The sequence below is a fragment of the Ammospiza caudacuta genome, chromosome 2 (assembly GCF_027887145.1).
Source record: "Ammospiza caudacuta isolate bAmmCau1 chromosome 2, bAmmCau1.pri, whole genome shotgun sequence".
Taxonomy (NCBI): domain Eukaryota; kingdom Metazoa; phylum Chordata; class Aves; order Passeriformes; family Passerellidae; genus Ammospiza; species Ammospiza caudacuta.
The window spans coordinates 569,973-586,740 of NC_080594.1; the positions used below are offsets into that span (position 1 = coordinate 569,973).

Sequence of the window (16,768 nt, forward strand, 5' to 3'; positions counted from 1 at the left end):
AGCCTGCACTCCTGCCGTGTCTGTCTGATGGGAATGCAGATACAATCTTGTGGGGAGACAGAGCTGCAGCATTCATGGCTGTGGGGCTGCACACGATTTCCAGGAGCAGGAAGCATTTATCTTCCTGGTTAAGTCAATGCAGCCAGCAGAGGTTACTGACAAGTTACTGGACAAGAGGGTACTTGAGTTGAAAATATGCCATGAGGAAGAAGAACCAAACAAATTTTTCACAGGAAGCCTTTGCAATAAAATGTTCTTTCCAGTACTTAGGTTAGGCAGAAGTGGAAGTGCAGTGCTTGATTTGAGGTCATTCTCTGATTGCACACAAGGTCAGTTCCAACCTTTGTGAAGAGCTGCAAATCTTCCTGTTGGATGTTGGGGGATGTATTTATCACAGGAGCTTTGTCTTACAAAGGAGAGCTGTTGCAATTTCCCCTTTTTGCTTTTAGGTTTTGCCAGACATGACCAGCATAGTGGCTGTCTGGCAGTCCCTCCTGAAGCAAGAGAGAGAACACAGCAATGGCCCAGCAGAGAAGAAGGAAGGTGATGTCTCCACTGTGAAGGCAACGACCGAGACAGAAGCTGCTGAGCAGCATGGTAGGCAAAGCAGGTGGAGTTACAACTTCTTATCTCTGTGGGAATGAGTGATGTGAAACCCTCATCCCACCCTTAACTTCAGCGGAATCCAGATCTCACTTGTATTTACTGCTCACCTTTTCTCTGTTCGGTTCTTCAGGCTGTTAGGATTGCCTGAGAGCACAGCTCAGCATAGAGGCTGCCCCTGCTGCTAGAAAGGGAAGCAGTTTGACTTGGCTGTCCCTGGATCACAGAGTGGTTGGGGTTGGAAGGGATCTCTGTAAATCATCTTGGCTGATTCCTCTGCTTAACCTGGGTACCCAGGTCCCCATCACACAGCTCCTGAACATCTCAAGGATGGGGACTCCAGAACCCCTTTCTGCAACCCGATGGGTGCTCAAGTCAGGAAGCGTTTCCTGATGCTCAGGGTGTTCCTGTGGTTCCCTTTGTGCCCTGTGCCTCTGCTCCTGCCCCTGGGTGCTCCTGGCAGGAGCTTGGCACCATCATCTTTGCACTCTCAGGTGCTCATACACATTGATGAGATGCCCCTGAGCCTTCTCTTCAGGCTGAACAGTCCCAGCTGCCCCAGCCATTCCTCACAGGAGAGGTGTTCCAGTCCCTTCACCATTTTTGTGAGCCTCTGCTGGACTCTCCCCAGTGTCTCCATTTTCTGGGGACTCCAGACCTGAACACAAAGCTCCTGGTTTGGGCTCCCCGGTGCTGAGAGGAGGGCAAGGAGCAGCTCCCTGATGCCAGGACACCAGGACACCAGATCCTTCCCTGGCCAGCTGCTGTGTGCTTGGGTGGCCCCAGAATGTACTGGTGTACCTGTTCCTCCTCAGGTGCAGGGCTCTGCTGTTCCTCTTGTTGAACTCAGCCCTCCTGCCCTTGGCCTTTCCGTGCTAGGAGCTGTTTCACAGCAACAAAATGAAACTGGCGAGGAGATAATATGCCTGAAAAATAATTTTTGGAGAGAATTTTGTTTGTCCCAGTTATTTCCCCAGGAGGTCTTGTTTTTTTAGCAGTTGGTTACTGTGGCTGCACAAATGTTTGTATGGATGTAACACAGGAGTGGACAGGACAGGTGGGATTCTTACAGTGAGCATTCAGATGCTCAGGGTGTGTTTTATATGTATGAGCACTTCCGAGTCAAATGAGAAATGGCAGCTCTCAATCTAAGCACTGAATGAGCAGATTTAGTTTTGGAAGTATTCATGCAGGAATGCTGGGGAATGGAACTGGAATAAGCAGATTTAGTTTTGGAAGTATTCATACAGGAATGCTGGGGAATGGAACTGGAATAAGCAGATTTAGTTTTGGAAGTATTCATACAGGAATGCTGGGGGAATGGAACTGGAGATTCCACGGGTGTTTTTCTCATTCTTCTTGTTGGGAAGATAGCAGGTAATTTCCTAGGCAAACCTGCTGGAAATACAGTTATTAATTCTGCTGCTGGCTAATGGAGGTGTGGCACTGTGCACTCTTGCTGTGAAAGAAGAATGAACTAATGATGGAAGCATTTTGTTTAGGTTCAGATGATGCTGAGACGCTGCTTCTGAAAGCTGCCCTGCTTCAGGTCATATGTCTGTACCAGAAGGTTGTGCCCCACATGGTAGCACAGAGCAACTTTGATTTCAGCAAGCTGATAAAAGGTATGTGATGGGTATTTGTGTTTTTGTTTTCTCTGGCTGTTTATACAGCAGAAGGGAACGTTTGCTTTTCTGCCTCTGAGGCTGGATTGTCACCTTGGGCTGGCCAGCCCTAGCTGCAGTTTGTCTGGGGATCCCATGACGTGAAGATCTTTGAACTGCCAGCTTGTCTCACGCTTGTCTCATGTGTTAAACCCTGCCACATAAATGTTCTGAGGTTTCAGGAAGATGGACCAAACCAAGCTGGTTTCTTGTTTCACCCCTCAGGTATAGTCACTGAAAAGGGCCTGAGGGAGGAGGTCCCTCCTCTCCTGCAGAACCACATCTTGAGGGTGGCTTTGGAGCTTCCTGCCAATAAATTTGCCTGGTTCAAAGTACAGGTGAGAGGCCGATGCAAATTTATGTTTCCTTGGTATGTTGTCCTCAAATCTTCCCATCTGGCATTGCCTAGTTTTGCATCAGTCCAGTCATTTTAGGAGGTGACCCTCGTGTAAAGCCAGCAGGAATGACATTCTCAGCAGTGGTGGAAGATCCCTGCTGATCTGAAAGGCTTTTTACAGGGACAGCATTTTTGTTGTCACCTCGCTGGTGAGCGCAGGCGAAGGTTCCAGGAGCTCTGTGTGTCTCTGGAGAGGAGCACAGGTGACAATGGGCTGGATTGCCCTTGTCTGGAAAGCCTCAGGCTGCAGACCAGGGAAATGAGCACTGATGGCAGCCATCCCACCCCTTCCCAAGGAAATTGCAACATTTTTAATGCTCCCCATAATTAGAGGAAATCCTCAGGGCCCCAGCTCTCTTTTTCACTGCAGGCTTCTAAAATAAGAGCTCTGTCAAGAGTTTGCTTGTCATGTCAGGAGAAAGGAGTGGGCCTGACTTTGGGGAGAAGCAGAGACACTGTTGGAGTGTTGTAGCAGGGATTGACATGGAATGACTGGGGAGTAAAATATGATTGGGGAATAAATATGACTGATGGGGAGGTGGCATTGCCTTGGGTCCTTGCAGTAGTTGGGGTTTCTGTTATTACTGTCTGCTTCCCCTTTCCAGGAAAGCATTTTACAAGTGAGTGCAAGGATCCTGGCTCATTAAATGCAAAGTAGTGATCCCAAATATTTCTGGCCTTGGCACGTTTGGGCAGGTCTATAAAATAACACACTTACCTTACACATCGGTGTCAGTGCAACATAGCCCTGTACAGTGCTGCTGTAGCAGAGGAATTTTAATATATTTTTCTTGCAGGACATCTCTGAGACAGAGAAGATATCTGGTGAAAAATCAGTCTTCTATTTACTGATGAAAATGTTTGTTTCGAGTACCCATTCTCATCTGAAAATTTCCACCAAACAGTTAATCATCAAGGTAAGCATTTGAATTGAAATATCAGGATATTCACCATATCCCATTGGTCTGAAATTTCAGGATTGTAGTTTTTTCTTAAAGCAGATGCCTTTACTGCATGGTTGTGTGGTCAGCAGAGTCTCCTTTCCTGTTTCTTGTGACTGTTGTTGGAATTTGCTGTCAGATAACTGGCTATTAACAAAATATTTTCTGGAAATAAATGCTCTGAACTGCCTTCCCTGCAGCAGTTGATGAAAGAGTAAGGAAAATGTCTTTAATGTTTGCCCACCCTCCCCAGGCTGAATTAATTCTGGCGCTGTAATAAATTAATGTGGTTTGTGCCTGCAAAGGTCTTGACATTAATCTAGAGGAGATTACTTTTGAGTTTTATTTTTTATCACTATTTATTTATTCTGTACTTTATCCTTGTTTATCTAGTCTGTACTCTAGCACTCCAGCCTTGCATAAGCCTTGGATGGTTTGCTCTGGCCCTGCAGAATAATCCTCTCTGCTACTGTCTGATACAAGCTTTGGTGCCAGGAGTACTTTGTCCTAAAAATTAATTTAAATCCCCTTCCGTACATTTAAATTAGCTATTTGACTTTTCAGGAAAACTGGTCAACTACAAGTCCACAGGACAGCAGAGGCTGTTGTTTTCAGCACCTATTAGAAGAGGACATCTTTAGTTATCTGAGATGGGGTAGAGATTAACATTGGAATAAATACACCCAAATGTCCTGCCCAGAGGAAATCCAGGAGGCTGTGCTGGCCCTGTACAGGGCTCTTCATGCAGTGTCCTGCAGTGTTCATGGCTCATGGATCTGTGCCCAGCTCTGTGCATTGAATCTCTGCATTTAGCTCTAATCAGAGAGTGCCATTCAGTCCTCCAGACCCAGTTCCAGTGATCGATTTGGGGTTTAGTTGCCCTTGGCCCTTGCAAGGGTTTAAAGGCAGGTTCTCTTGGTCTCCCAGTAATGAATGTCTGAACCAAAACCTGCTCAAAATGTGCTGTTTTCCTGGTGGTTTGGGGTCTATTTGGCCAGGTGGGAGCATGGACTGCCTCACTTGTCCTTGTGTCCACTTTCCCCTGCAGTCCATTGCACTTTCTCTGAAGGGAGTGTAGGAGCAGGGGAGTCAGGGCAGTTATGGCAGCAGAAAGGCTGCTAAGAATAGATGCTAAGGACTGATTTTTCTGTGCAGGGCCATGTAACTGAAGGCTTCTTTTGGGATTTCACATTCTGTTCCTGCCTGGTTCTGTGAGAGCTGCAACTGTGTTTCTATTTCCAGACTCTGCCAAAAATAGTCAATTATATTAAAATGAATCCTTTTCCCTTCATTTTTCTTTATTTAAATGAATTGCCCTGTCAGACTGATGTAAGCAGCAGTTATTTTTAGAGTTGCTGGTGTTGTGCACAGAGTAAACGTGGAACAAATGAGTTATGATGGCTTCCTTTTATTCTGTATGTGGAGAGGAGCAAAGACACAAATTGATCCTGTGCAGTGTGGGTGCCAGAGTCAGGAGCTGGGCAAGGTTACCTCTCTTGTTGATAGCTAGGGACAGGGAGTTTGGCCATGGTGTCACTTGAGTTCCTTCCTCTCCTCTCCTCTCCTCTCCTCTCCTCTCCTCTCCTCTCCTCTCCTCTCCTCTCCTCTCCTCTCCTCTCCTCTCCTCTCCTCTCCTCTCCTCTCCTCTCCTCTCCTCTCCTCTCCTCTCCTCTCCTCTCCTCTCCTCTCCTCTCCTCTCCTCTCCTCTCCTCTCCTCTCCTCTCCTCTCCTCTCCTCTCCTCTCCTCTCCTCTCCTCTCCTCTCCTCTCCTCTCCTCTCCTCTCCTCTCCTCTCCTCTCCTCTCCTCTCCTCTCCTCTCCTCTCCTCTCCTCTCCTCTCCTCTCCCTCTCCCTCTCCCTCTCCCTCTCCTCTCCCTCTCCCTCTCCCTCTCCCTCTCCCTCTCCCTCTCCTCTCCTCCTGTCTTGCTTGTACAGCTGCAGCACAGCATCACCAGGTTTGGGTGCCTGAGGTCAGGGCCTGAATGTAGAGAGCAGGGAAGTGGGGGAAATTTCTAGATGTGTCAAAGCCTGTCTCTTGGTTGTGATATGGGTCTACCTCACCACTCCCACAACCTGCACTTCTCTCTGCTCCTTTACGTGGCTATTTATCCTTCTGCCTAATTGTTTCCTGTACAAGTAACCTGATTTAGGCTTTATTTAGCAACTATTTTCCTTTATGTTAGATCAGTAAATCTTCCCTACAGGGTATTTTTAAGGTGCTTTTTTTTCTGCCTGTGATGATATAAAGATGTACAACCCTCTGAAAGCAGTATTACCTGCTTTCCAAAAATCATAGAAGTAAGATTTTTATTGTGCACTATGCAGTCAGAGTCCCCCTGGTGAGTGGGAATAAGGCCTCTTGAGCTGAGGGGATGAGGAGATTGACAGATAGTTCTTTCCATTAACCTGCTCTTCTCCTTTTCTTTCCCAAAAGAGGGAATCATGAAGTTACTCTGCAGAAAGATCTGTATCTCTTGGGGTTTTGTGTTTTAGGTGTTTTGAGGTTAATTTACACACCTCCCCTTTGTTTCCTGGACAGGTTTTACGTGACAGTGGAGTGTTTGAGTACACATGGAAGGAACTTTCAGTTTGGCTGGAACACTTGGATAATACAAAAGGAGACCAGAAGGAAGCAGTGATTCAGTTTTTGGAAAGGGTAACAGTGTTCAAATTAGCTGGATAAACAATGCAAAGAACAGTGCTAGTGGAAACTAGAGATTTTATTGCTATTGTTGAGAAACCTGTCAAAGAACAGAGAGTAAATTCTGAGAAAAGCATTGTCTGGGATTCTTTATACAGACGTGGCATCCTTGTCTTCAGTGGGAGGGACAGCGAAATGATTTGTGGGAAGATTAAATCCAAAAAGATCAGTTGTTCTAACAGCATTGTTGGTGTGAGGGTAGGGTGTTGTATGTGTGGGTAGCTTTTATCTCCTCCTTAGGTGCCAACATGATCAGAGCTCAGTAAATTGTGATCTTGTACAAGGAAAGCTGACACTTCCCATTTACTTGGCAGGATGTTGGATGCCCAGGGCTCCATTTCCAGGGCAGTCTCCCCAGGGACTCAGGCTGGGTAGCATTGTAGATGCCAAATTGCAGTGGACTTCATTTTTTCCATCAGTGTCCCCTGTAGAGCAGGACAGGGGACAGAATCCTGCAGAAGTAATATGGATTAGTTTTAGTCCTCCTAAAACGTGCCCAGCTTCCAACCCCTTTTAGCACATGTTGTTTCTTAGCAGCACATGGTTCCCCTGCCCTGGACAGCCAGTGCACTCACTTACCTTTGTCCCCCTTTGCTGGCAGATCCTGCTGAAGCTGGTGACCAAGCCCTATCCCTACACAGACAAGGCAGCAGACGTGGTTCAGGAAGCCAGCACGCTCCAGGCCACCATGTTTAAACAGGACTCTGACAACGTCAGCATCCCTGTCTCTCACATTGATGGTACGTGGGAAGCCTCAACAGTACAATGTCACCACTTGGGGCTGCATTTTCTAGCCCTCATCAGCAAGCTGGGGATGGATAACTGTAGAAATCCTGTTACAGAATCCTCCAGGATTCATTCAGCTCATGTGTTGTACTTGGTATCAGAAGTCAGAATTGCAAAGTTACCACTTTACCTCCACAATTAATTTTTAATGTGGTTATGCCACTTTCACAGTATTTGAAATCTCTCTTCATGCTCTTGCAGCAGCATTTTCAAACTAAAATGGAAATTCAGTCCTTCTGCCTGGGGCTGTTCACAGAATCATGGAATCCCAGAGTGGTTTGGATGGGAAGGCACCTTTTAAAGCTCATCCAATTCCAACCTCTGCCAAGGGCAGGGACACTCTTCTGTAGCCCAGGCTGCTCCAAACCCCATCCAGCCTGGCTTTGGACGCTTCAGGGATCCAGGGGCAGCCACAGCTGCTCTGGGCACCCTGTGCTGGACAGCAGCATTGAAAGCTGTCATTTTTGTGTTGCACTTAACATTGTATTGCCTGACAAATGTGGATTGTTTGGGGTTTTTTTTGTTTTTGTTTTTTGTGGGTGTTTGTTTGTTTGTTTGTTTCAGTTTTTTGGGGGGTTGTTTTGTTTTGTTTTGGGGTTTTTTTGGTTTTTTTTGTTTGTCTGGTTTTTTTGAGGAACACAAAGCTGCTTTGTGTTCCTGGAATGTTTTTCTGTTGTTTTTTCCAGTAGTCTGTATCTTCTGCTTACATTTTTTCCTTCCCTTCCTAGATGTCCTGGATATGGTGGATGTTCTGATCGAGGGCAGTGATGACTTCGATGAAGAAATTGGGTTCTCTTTAAATGAAGACATGATTATCCAGACATTTCCCTTCAGTGCTGTTGTCCCTGCTGCATTAGAGGCCAGGAATGTGCTGTTGCTTCAGTCTGGAGATGGAACAGGTACAGATTTTTTTTGTTTTATGTGTCATTTCTACCAGTGGAGTGAAAGTGGCATCATTTTTACCCATTTTTAATAATTTTATACCATTTTTCATTTTTATGACATTTATTTTCTTCCCTGCAAGCAGAAGGAGGTGCAGATTCCTGGTGTTTGATGCTCAAGAGAGGCATTGAAGCTCTGTAGGTGGTTCTGCCCCTTTTCCCTGACCCTGGAGAGAAGAGACCGTCCCTGTGGCAGGGACAGCCTTGGTCTGGCAGTAGTTGGCCTCAGTACCAGTGTTTTAAGGGCAGAGTGTGGAGGTCAGGAGAGGAACATGGTTTCCATGCCTGTGGGCAGCTCTTGCTGAGATCAGGGAGAGAGGACTGCAGTGTTCAGTAGGAAATGGATGTATTGTCCAAAGAAAACTTCAGAAATGAAGCTCTGGTGGCAAATATTGCAAAGTTCTGCCACCTCCTTGAGGAAAGCCTTAAAATCACCAGGGCGTCAGGTGGGCTTGGAGCAGGATTTGCCAGCACCACAGCACCTCACTGAGTCCTCTCTGTGTATTTGGCAGCACCTGGGGTGTACTGAAAGTCCCAATTCTGAAAGAAGATTCTATTTAACTTGTACGTGTTAACTGGGGTGTGTACCCCAGTACAAATCAGTTTTTCTCTGAGCTGGTGCTTGCTGGGGTCTGTTCCTGTTAAAAGACAGGCATGTTTAGCACAGCACAGTGAAGGTGGAGTATTTGCTTCTGCAAGAACTAATGTGTAGAGGATTTCTCAGGTACCCCAGTGGTCAGGAACACTTGTCTGGGTCACTGCAAACGCTTTTTAATCTTGCTCAGTGCTTTTCTGTGTGATGCTTTGAGCCAAGGCCCACACTAAGGAGGGTTGTGGCCCCAGTGTCCATGCTCATGTCAATAGTTTAATTTATTTTTGCTTTTCTAGGAGCTCACATCGTGAAGTACCTTGTTGCTGTGTTCACTGACCTCCTGCACTCTCAGAGAGAACCCCTTGCTCTCTGCTTGATGTTCCAGCTCTATGACAAAGATCTCAAGTCCCTGAAAATGTCTAAGTACCCTCAGCTCTACCAATTTAACCAGTACTACAAACTCTGGATACCCAAGCAATCCCAGGAACCTGTGGTATGGAATACCTGAAGTCCCTGAATTATTGAGCCACTATTCCTATAAAAACCTCTCAGTTTCTAGAGGTTACACTTCCATCAGAAACAGCATTTTTATGGAGCTAATTCTGCATTTCTTGTTGATCACGTTGGGACACAGATTTGCTCCAGGGCTTTTCTCTGGTGACCCAAGAGTCTTTGTGGTGTTTGGGAGGTGATCCCAGGGCTGAGGGCTCATGCCCAGACTCCTCACAGGCACAGCAGAGCCTGGTGCGTGCTCTGCCCTCTGTTTGCAGCTCCCCTGGGTGGGTGGAGGATCACAGCCCCCTGGGCTGGGTTTGGGGAGTGTTTGTCAGTACATCAGATTCCCCTGGGGACACTGCTGGACAGCTCTGCTCTAGCAGCACTGCACACTTGTGATCCTGGAGCTTCAGCCCCAGTTCAGCTCAGAGCTCATCTCAAAGAGAAGAGATTCTTGTTTCATACTCATCAGTGCTGTTCTCTTATGCTGTTTTTCACTTTGAACAGTTTAAAAACCACAAGGGGGTAAGTGAAGAACCCGCTGTGGCACTGGATTGTGTATTTCCCACTTTGCTGAAGAGTGCCTATGAGAGAGGAAGCAATGCCTTACTGGAAGATGGTGTGCAGACCAAACTGAGAGACTTGGCTTCCAGGCTGCCCCCTGAGCAGCTCTTGTTGGGAGTAAAGCACCTGCTGCTGTACCTGAAATCCACCGTGGAGAGCTTCAGCAGTGTAAGAGCAATGCTGTCATAATACTGTGGTTATGGTTGGGTGATTTTAAGGTAGAAGGTACAAATGGCTTGGCTGTTAAAATTTAGGTTCCAGGTCTGTAGCTCTTTTTCCTCTGCTTGGCTCTGGGGCTACACAGCACCGTGCAGAACTGCACCTGCAGCACCTAAACTGCAACTACACATACAAAACTGCATTTGATTTGTAAACAAATGTCAGTATTTCTGATTATTGAAGACTGTTGGATTTACTTTGCATGGGTTACCTTACTGATGGGTGTGAGTGCAAATAAACTCAAGATTTTAATTCAGCTCTTGGATCTCCCTGAGAAGCCTTTGCAGACAGTAAAATTCACTGGCCTGTGTAACTCCAAATGCCACAGTATAAATGAAAATCTATCAATATTTATTTGGCAACCCCTGACTTCGCTAAGAATCAGGTTTCTACATAGGGAAGTGGTTCCTTCCTCGAGAAGAGGTTATAATCTAAGTAGTCCTTAGTTAACTCCTGTTCCTGTTGGATGATGACCCTCCTGCTCCCATGCTCCTCTTTTCTTCGCTCCCAAGATGCCTTTATCTCCATAGGTTGGTAAAACCTTGGGTCCTCAGCTCATTGACCTCTTTGTGGACATTCTGAGCCTCTTGTTGTGCCGGGGCAGTCAGGTAAAGCTGGAGCAGCAGCAGAAGCAGGAGGAGCACCAGGCTGAGTCAGATCTCTTCATGGATGAGGAGTCTCTGATGGCAGAAGGGTCTTCAAATGACCAGGTACCAAATCCTTGATGCAGAGGCACTTGCTAGTAAACTTTGATTTGATTGATTCTCTAGGGAGCAGTTTTGCTGCACAGAGAGGTGATGTTAAGGTCTTGGAAGAGAATTTAGGAACATAGAGCATGTGGTCCAGCAGCTGCAAAACTGCTGTCTGGAGATGTGACCCAGCTGCATCACCCACAATGTGACCCCTGAGCTGGAGCACAGTCAGGAGAGGTCCTGAAAGAGATCACATGTGCAGAAAAAAATGTATTCCCCCAGCCCAGTGTGAAAATTACGTACTTGAGGAGTGAGTTTTGCCCTTCTTTCATCTGTTCTGGGAATTTGTGGAGATTAGAATGCATTGATGAACCTAGAATATTCAGTTTTCCTGAATATTGGATAAATATTGGATAAATATTTATCCAGTATTTCCTGAATATGGCCAGCTAGTAGACGATTATTTTGTGGAGATTAGAATGCATTGATGAACCCTAGAATATTCAGTTTTCCTCTGGAGATGAGCTTAGGCATGTTTAGAATGCTCAGTATAACAGCATAAATGTTTGGAGAATGGTATGTATGTGCTTGCAATTCAGTAATATTTTTTATCCTCTGGCCAGCTAGTAGACAATTTCATGTTCGGTAATTGTAATATTGTAAGATTTCCAAGTTGTGGAAAACAGGCAGATGAATGAGGTTTTTTTTCCCCTGCACTATCCACTCATTGATACAGTTACCTGTGTTTGTTACAGACCCTGGAGGATTTGCTCACGCTGATTTTCAGACACCCTACCCTGGAGAGCTGGTTCCTGGCCGTGGAGCTGCGCTCTGTTCCTCAGCCTGGCTTGAACCCCGTCACTGTGAAGCTCCTGTCAGCTCACCTCAGTTCTGGGGTGCTCCAGCTGCTGAAAACAGCTGCCCCCATCGTGCAGGGCCTCGCAACAGATCACAGACACGTCTTGTCCAAGTATTTCGAGGCCGTCACAAAAAGCGTCCTGGCAGAGCTGCAGGCCCTGGGCAAGGGCAGAAGCCAGGCCTGTGCCAGGAGGTCTCAGCAGCTGCAGGCTCTGGAGGAGCTGCACACGTACATGGCTGCAGCCCAGCTGAAGGAGATCACACTAACCATGCTGCAGCTTCCTGAGATGAGCTTGACTGAGCAGAAATCTGACAAATCCCCTAAGAAGGGGAAGCAGTTAAACTTCTATGGACAGGTTTTGGTGAAGCTCCTTACAGACAGCTACCAAAGGCAGCCCCAGCAAGGAGAGTTTCTGCTCTCCACAGGGCACATTAAGGCTTTGGGGATATTGATGTCAGCATCAGCCAGCAGAGATTTGGAGGAGGTTTTCCTCCAGGCTCTCCAGAGTGAGCCAGTCCTTGCCCTGGCTGTTGGTGTCGAGGTCCAGGCTCACTGCCTGGCCCGGTGCTCACACACCTCCCTGGCCATCGTGGCCGTGCTGATCCAGCACTGCAGGACTCACCTGCTGCAGTTTGAGCTCTGGTGTCTGGGCAGTGGCGCTGGGAAGTTCCTCAGGAAGCACATGGAGAGCTTCCTGCCCCTCATTAATGTGTATCTGCAGTGCAGAGACCAGCACGGCTTCAGCCGACCTTGCGCAGGTAAGGGCACTGCTGAGCCCTGCTGGGGATTCAGGGGCCAAACTCCTTGCTTAGCTCCTGCTGGCCTTATAAGGTCTTGGAATCTTTACACAGCAGATAAAGGTGATAAAACTTGGATGTGTGACCTCCCAGGGCTATCTTGGAAGTACCTCTGCAGCACTGAAGGTGAAGAGGTGTTCTGAGGGCTGGCTCTTAGACTGCAGCCAAGGGCTCTTACAGTCACTGCTGCCCAGATTTCTCTTTTGAAGCCCTTATTTAATGCTCAGTGCATGTGCAAATCTGTCATTGTGCTTCTCCTGGCTTGGTACAGGAGGTAAAACCTTTTGTTCGGATAGAAGAGTGTCTGCAGTGTGCAATGCCACAGCCAGATGGTTTTTGCAGAACCTGAGCTTTCACTTTGACAGAGTCCAAAAATTTCTTCTGAAACAAATCTCCAGCTGTGGGCTGGCTACAGTCATGCCTTCCCAAGCTGGCAGTCCAGAACTTTCCAAACCCACAGCAGCATTACATCCATGGACAACAGTGTTAAATCCCTACCAGCAAAACAATGAGTCAGGATTCAGCTGGGTAGAACAGGATCACTTTAATTTCATTTCTCTTATTGCCCAGAAATGTCAATAGCAAAGGAAACAGGCTAAATGGGGCTGTAGCTCTACCTACAAGGTCAGGCAGTGCTAAGAGCTTGTCAGCAGCCTGGGAAGCAGAGGATGGGTAAAGAAGTGAGGCTCTGCTGTAGCACACCTCTGTTACAGATCAGCAGCTGCTGTAGCAGCATTCCCTAGAAACAGAGCGGTCTGGGCCTGGATTAGAAACTGATCTGGGGTGAGTGTGTTGTAGTTGAACACCTGCAGGTGTTCAACCTGTGCCCTCTGCTCTCCCAACAGTTGTCTCAGCTGTCACCCCTGTCCTGAGGAAAGCCCTGTGGAAGGAGCTCTGTGCCGGGATCCAGGACAGCGGAGCGTCACACGAGGCCTCTCTGAAACTGCAGATCCTTGCAAAGCTGTTGCCACCTGTGGAAAGCAAAGGGCTGCACAGCCTGATGGAGTGCCTTCCTGCTGCTCTGGAGAGAGCAGGGAGTGAGGAGAGGTGAGCAGAGAGTGTGTGTGCCTCCCTCAGGGCTCAGTCTGCTGGGAAGCACTGGGATAGGAATGGGAGCTGTAACAGCATCCTCTCCTCAGAGAATCCAGCCAAACATCTTTAACAGATACAAAACCAAGTTAAAATATTAATTAAAAAATCCCCAACTGTCTCTGTGCAGCTGGGCCGTGGCAGATGCCATTTCCACAGTGCTTAAAGACTCGGAGGAGCTGCGTTCCTGGAGGAGACAGCTCTTGTCGGCCTGCATGAAGGGATTGGTGGCCATCTACAGCAGCAGTAAAGATGAGAGCAAGCCAGAAGTGGAGAGGTCCATGCTGCTGAGACTGGAGGAATTACTGGTGAGACTCCTTACCTGCTTTGCCACAGGGGGACTGTAGGCATGTGTGTGATTGGGCAGTTGTAGGTTTTGTAAATACAGATTGGGCTTGATTTCCTCTTTTACGGATCCTGGTTTCCATGGGCTTTTAATAGCTTTTGCGGAGTCCTGATAACCCTTTATATGAAGGAGTTTTATGTTCTTGATGATGGCTTTAAGGTAAGAATCCTCTTTGAAGACAGGAGTTTGAGGTATTTAGGAGTAAGAAATCAAAGGTTATCAGTGGAATTTTATTTTTTTAATTAAAAAAGATGATAGAGATACTTCTGCCAAGACCCACCTGCCATGCCATCTGAAGTCTGGGGCAGAAATCTGGTTGATCGTAAATAGAAATCCGGACTTGGATCCTGAAGAACAGTGCTTGGTCACTCCCTGTGTGCTGTCCCTGGGTTTGAGTTCTGATTGCCCCATGAGTGTTTGGCCTGCATGTTCTCAGTGTGTCCCTTGAACTGAAACTGCTGCAGAGGCTCCCTGTGCCAAATGTAAACCAGCAATGTAAACCAGCCTCTCTCTTTGCTGCTGCACACAGGGTGTGGTTGGAGAAGTGGACCCAGATGACTGGCGCAGCCTTGTGAAGGCGGGACTCAAGTGAGTGTTTCCATTTTAATTTGGTTTGGTGTTACTAACTCCATTTTCTTTGCCCAGTTCTCATTGCTTAAACAACTCTGAATTTCGAGCAGGTTTCCTTGGGTTGGTTGTGGCCTGACCCCGCTGTGCTCCCTCTCCCAAGGTACCGGTACAGGGATGGGACATTCCTGAGGGTCCTGAACGCTGCCGTCCAGCTGCTGTACAAGGAGGAATCCCCGCTCAGCCAGAGCTTGCTCAGGCTCTCCAAGCTGCACATGATGGTCACACAGCACTCTCTGTTTCTGTCTGCCATCCTGAGGCACAGAGAGGAGGATGGCACCAACACCCAGACCAGAGGTATTTTAATCATCTCCTTCCCACACTGAACACAGTTACTCTTGTATTTCTTGCAGTATATTCTCTCCATCCAGTAACACACCCACTCATGTAAATACTGCAGTTATTAACAGTTCCAGAATATTGGCATTTAAATTGTGCCTCTGCTTGCATCCAAATGTTGCATTCATTTTATGCTGGTTTTAAGCACTTCAGTTTTTAAAACTGCTGGAAAGGTGGGTTTGGGTGTTTCTTTGTTTGTCTGTTTGTTTTTCTGGTATTTTTAACCCAGTCAAAGTCTCAGATTGATTCTTTTGGTTTCTGTGAGGCCATTAGTGTAAGATGACTGAAGTGCACATAGGTCCTGTGATGTTTAAACCTGTTCTAAAATAGGGTGACACAGGAGATTTAAAGTTGATTTTGCAAGTTTTATCAAAAATGGCAATTTAAATTATGTGTATTTCATATTGCAACCTTTCATGAGGAATATCCCTCCAGAGGAATACAAATTGGATGTAGTTCATGTGTAGGATTGGCTTTGTTTCTTCTTCACTAAAATCCTGCCTGGCCTTGAGCCACCTTTAATCCACACAGACCTCAGCTTTTCCCCACTGTGCAGAGGTTTGAGATTCAGTGATTGTGTAAGAAAAGGGGGGGAAATTCTCAGGGCAGTGTATTGATAACAATTTTTGTTTATTGATGAGCAACATGTAAATAAGCATTTAAGTTTTAAAGCACCTGAAAAGAGAGAAAAGCTCTTGTGAGATCACCAATTAGTGAAAATAAGGAATAGATTTTGCTGCTTACTGTGTGTAAGTGTGTTACCTGTGGAGTGTATTTCTGTAGAATCAGGATGGGTTCTGTGAGGCCAGCTGCTGAGTCTGGAGTGTGCTGCAGACAGCCTGTTTGTTCTTGAGGAACCCAGTCACTGGCACTTTGTGCTTCTCAGTTAGTTACAGAGCAAAGGTGGAGCATTTGTGTACCCCAGGGGACAGAGTTCCTGTGGCTCACACTGGGGACCTCACCTGGCCCAGTGACTTCTGTGTTCATTCTGGGAGTACCGTTAAAAGGTGTTCCCTTGAGTTAAATGCATCAAAATCCCCCTTGAGTGTGTTGGGGAATGGGCTGTGGTATCCCAGAGAGAGATGTTGATGTGGAATGCCCAGTGGTGTGTGTGCACCCATCTGGAGGGGTGTTGGGGTGATATTTGTGCTCTGTGTGCACCCATCTGGAGGGGTGTTGGGGTGATATTTGTGCTCTCTGGGACTGGGAGCTGCAGGCTCAGGCTGTCTCATTGCAGAGGCTCTGGTGGACATCCTGCTGACAGCTGTGCAGCTCAGCCCCTCTCTGTGTGACAGCAGCCACCTCCCCGTGCTGCTGGGAGCCTACGGGGCCACGCTGAGCACCACAGGTGAGTGTCACTGCCAGGGGCACCCACTTGTGCAGCTGGTCCTTGTGTCCACAGGCCACTGACTCTGGGTTCCATCTTGGCTTTCAGATCAGAAGATACTGCTGCTGCTCCAGCTGTATGAGAAGAATAATCAAAGCCTTATCAACTCCAGGTGAGCTGAACACCTTGCTTTGCTGGGCAAACTGCGCACAGGGAGTCTCACAACTGGCATTTTCCAGGGTCTCATTTTTAAATGAAGGAGACAATGAACAAGGTGCAACCTAAAGGTGAATGGTGCTTTTGGAAACGCTTTTACTACACATTTCCTATTTTTAATGTAATTCTCTTCTGTTGCCCAGACTCTGTGTGTCTGTGGGTTAGATGAGGGAATGTCTCAATTCTGGAGTCAGTCTTTCCATAACTGGGGCTCACTATAGGGGTCTTCTCACAGGTGGGAGAAACATAAGTCTGCACCATAAGTCTCTAGTGGACTTTTCCCTTTCCTGTGCCCAGGCAGTCCACAGGAAAGCCTGTTCCTAACAATTGTGGTTTGGCCTGCCTCCCTCACATGCACTTTGCTGTCTTGAGGCAGGAGCAGAAATGGCTCCAGCAGTGCAGAGCATTGGCTCAGGCAGCTCTGGATTGCTGCCCCTTCATGCAGCTGCTGTCACTCTTACCTGCACTTACAGCCTGAATCCACAGGTGCCTCTGAGTGGGTACATCTGACTTGGATGGACAGGGGAGGGCAGGGTGAGACTCAGACTTAATTTGCAAGCTTAGGGATGGCTGG

At 47.2% G+C, this 16,768-nt stretch overlaps 1 protein-coding gene across 1 annotated transcript in view; it reads left to right on the plus strand.

Moving 5' to 3' along the window:
• The window catches only part of URB1 (URB1 ribosome biogenesis homolog), a 38,568-nt gene that overhangs the window by 11,353 nt on the left and 10,447 nt on the right, over positions 1–16,768 (plus strand). The window contains exons 12-28 of the mRNA XM_058823896.1: positions 450–597; positions 2,106–2,228; positions 2,493–2,605; positions 3,462–3,581; positions 6,144–6,260; positions 6,907–7,045; positions 7,820–7,990; positions 8,921–9,117; positions 9,627–9,851; positions 10,433–10,612; positions 11,350–12,211; positions 13,096–13,297; positions 13,470–13,647; positions 14,215–14,273; positions 14,416–14,609; positions 15,889–15,999; positions 16,087–16,150. Of these exons, the coding sequence (XP_058679879.1) occupies positions 450–597; positions 2,106–2,228; positions 2,493–2,605; positions 3,462–3,581; positions 6,144–6,260; positions 6,907–7,045; positions 7,820–7,990; positions 8,921–9,117; positions 9,627–9,851; positions 10,433–10,612; positions 11,350–12,211; positions 13,096–13,297; positions 13,470–13,647; positions 14,215–14,273; positions 14,416–14,609; positions 15,889–15,999; positions 16,087–16,150 (3,203 nt within the window). The remainder of the gene's footprint in view (positions 1–449; positions 598–2,105; positions 2,229–2,492; positions 2,606–3,461; positions 3,582–6,143; positions 6,261–6,906; positions 7,046–7,819; positions 7,991–8,920; positions 9,118–9,626; positions 9,852–10,432; positions 10,613–11,349; positions 12,212–13,095; positions 13,298–13,469; positions 13,648–14,214; positions 14,274–14,415; positions 14,610–15,888; positions 16,000–16,086; positions 16,151–16,768) is intronic.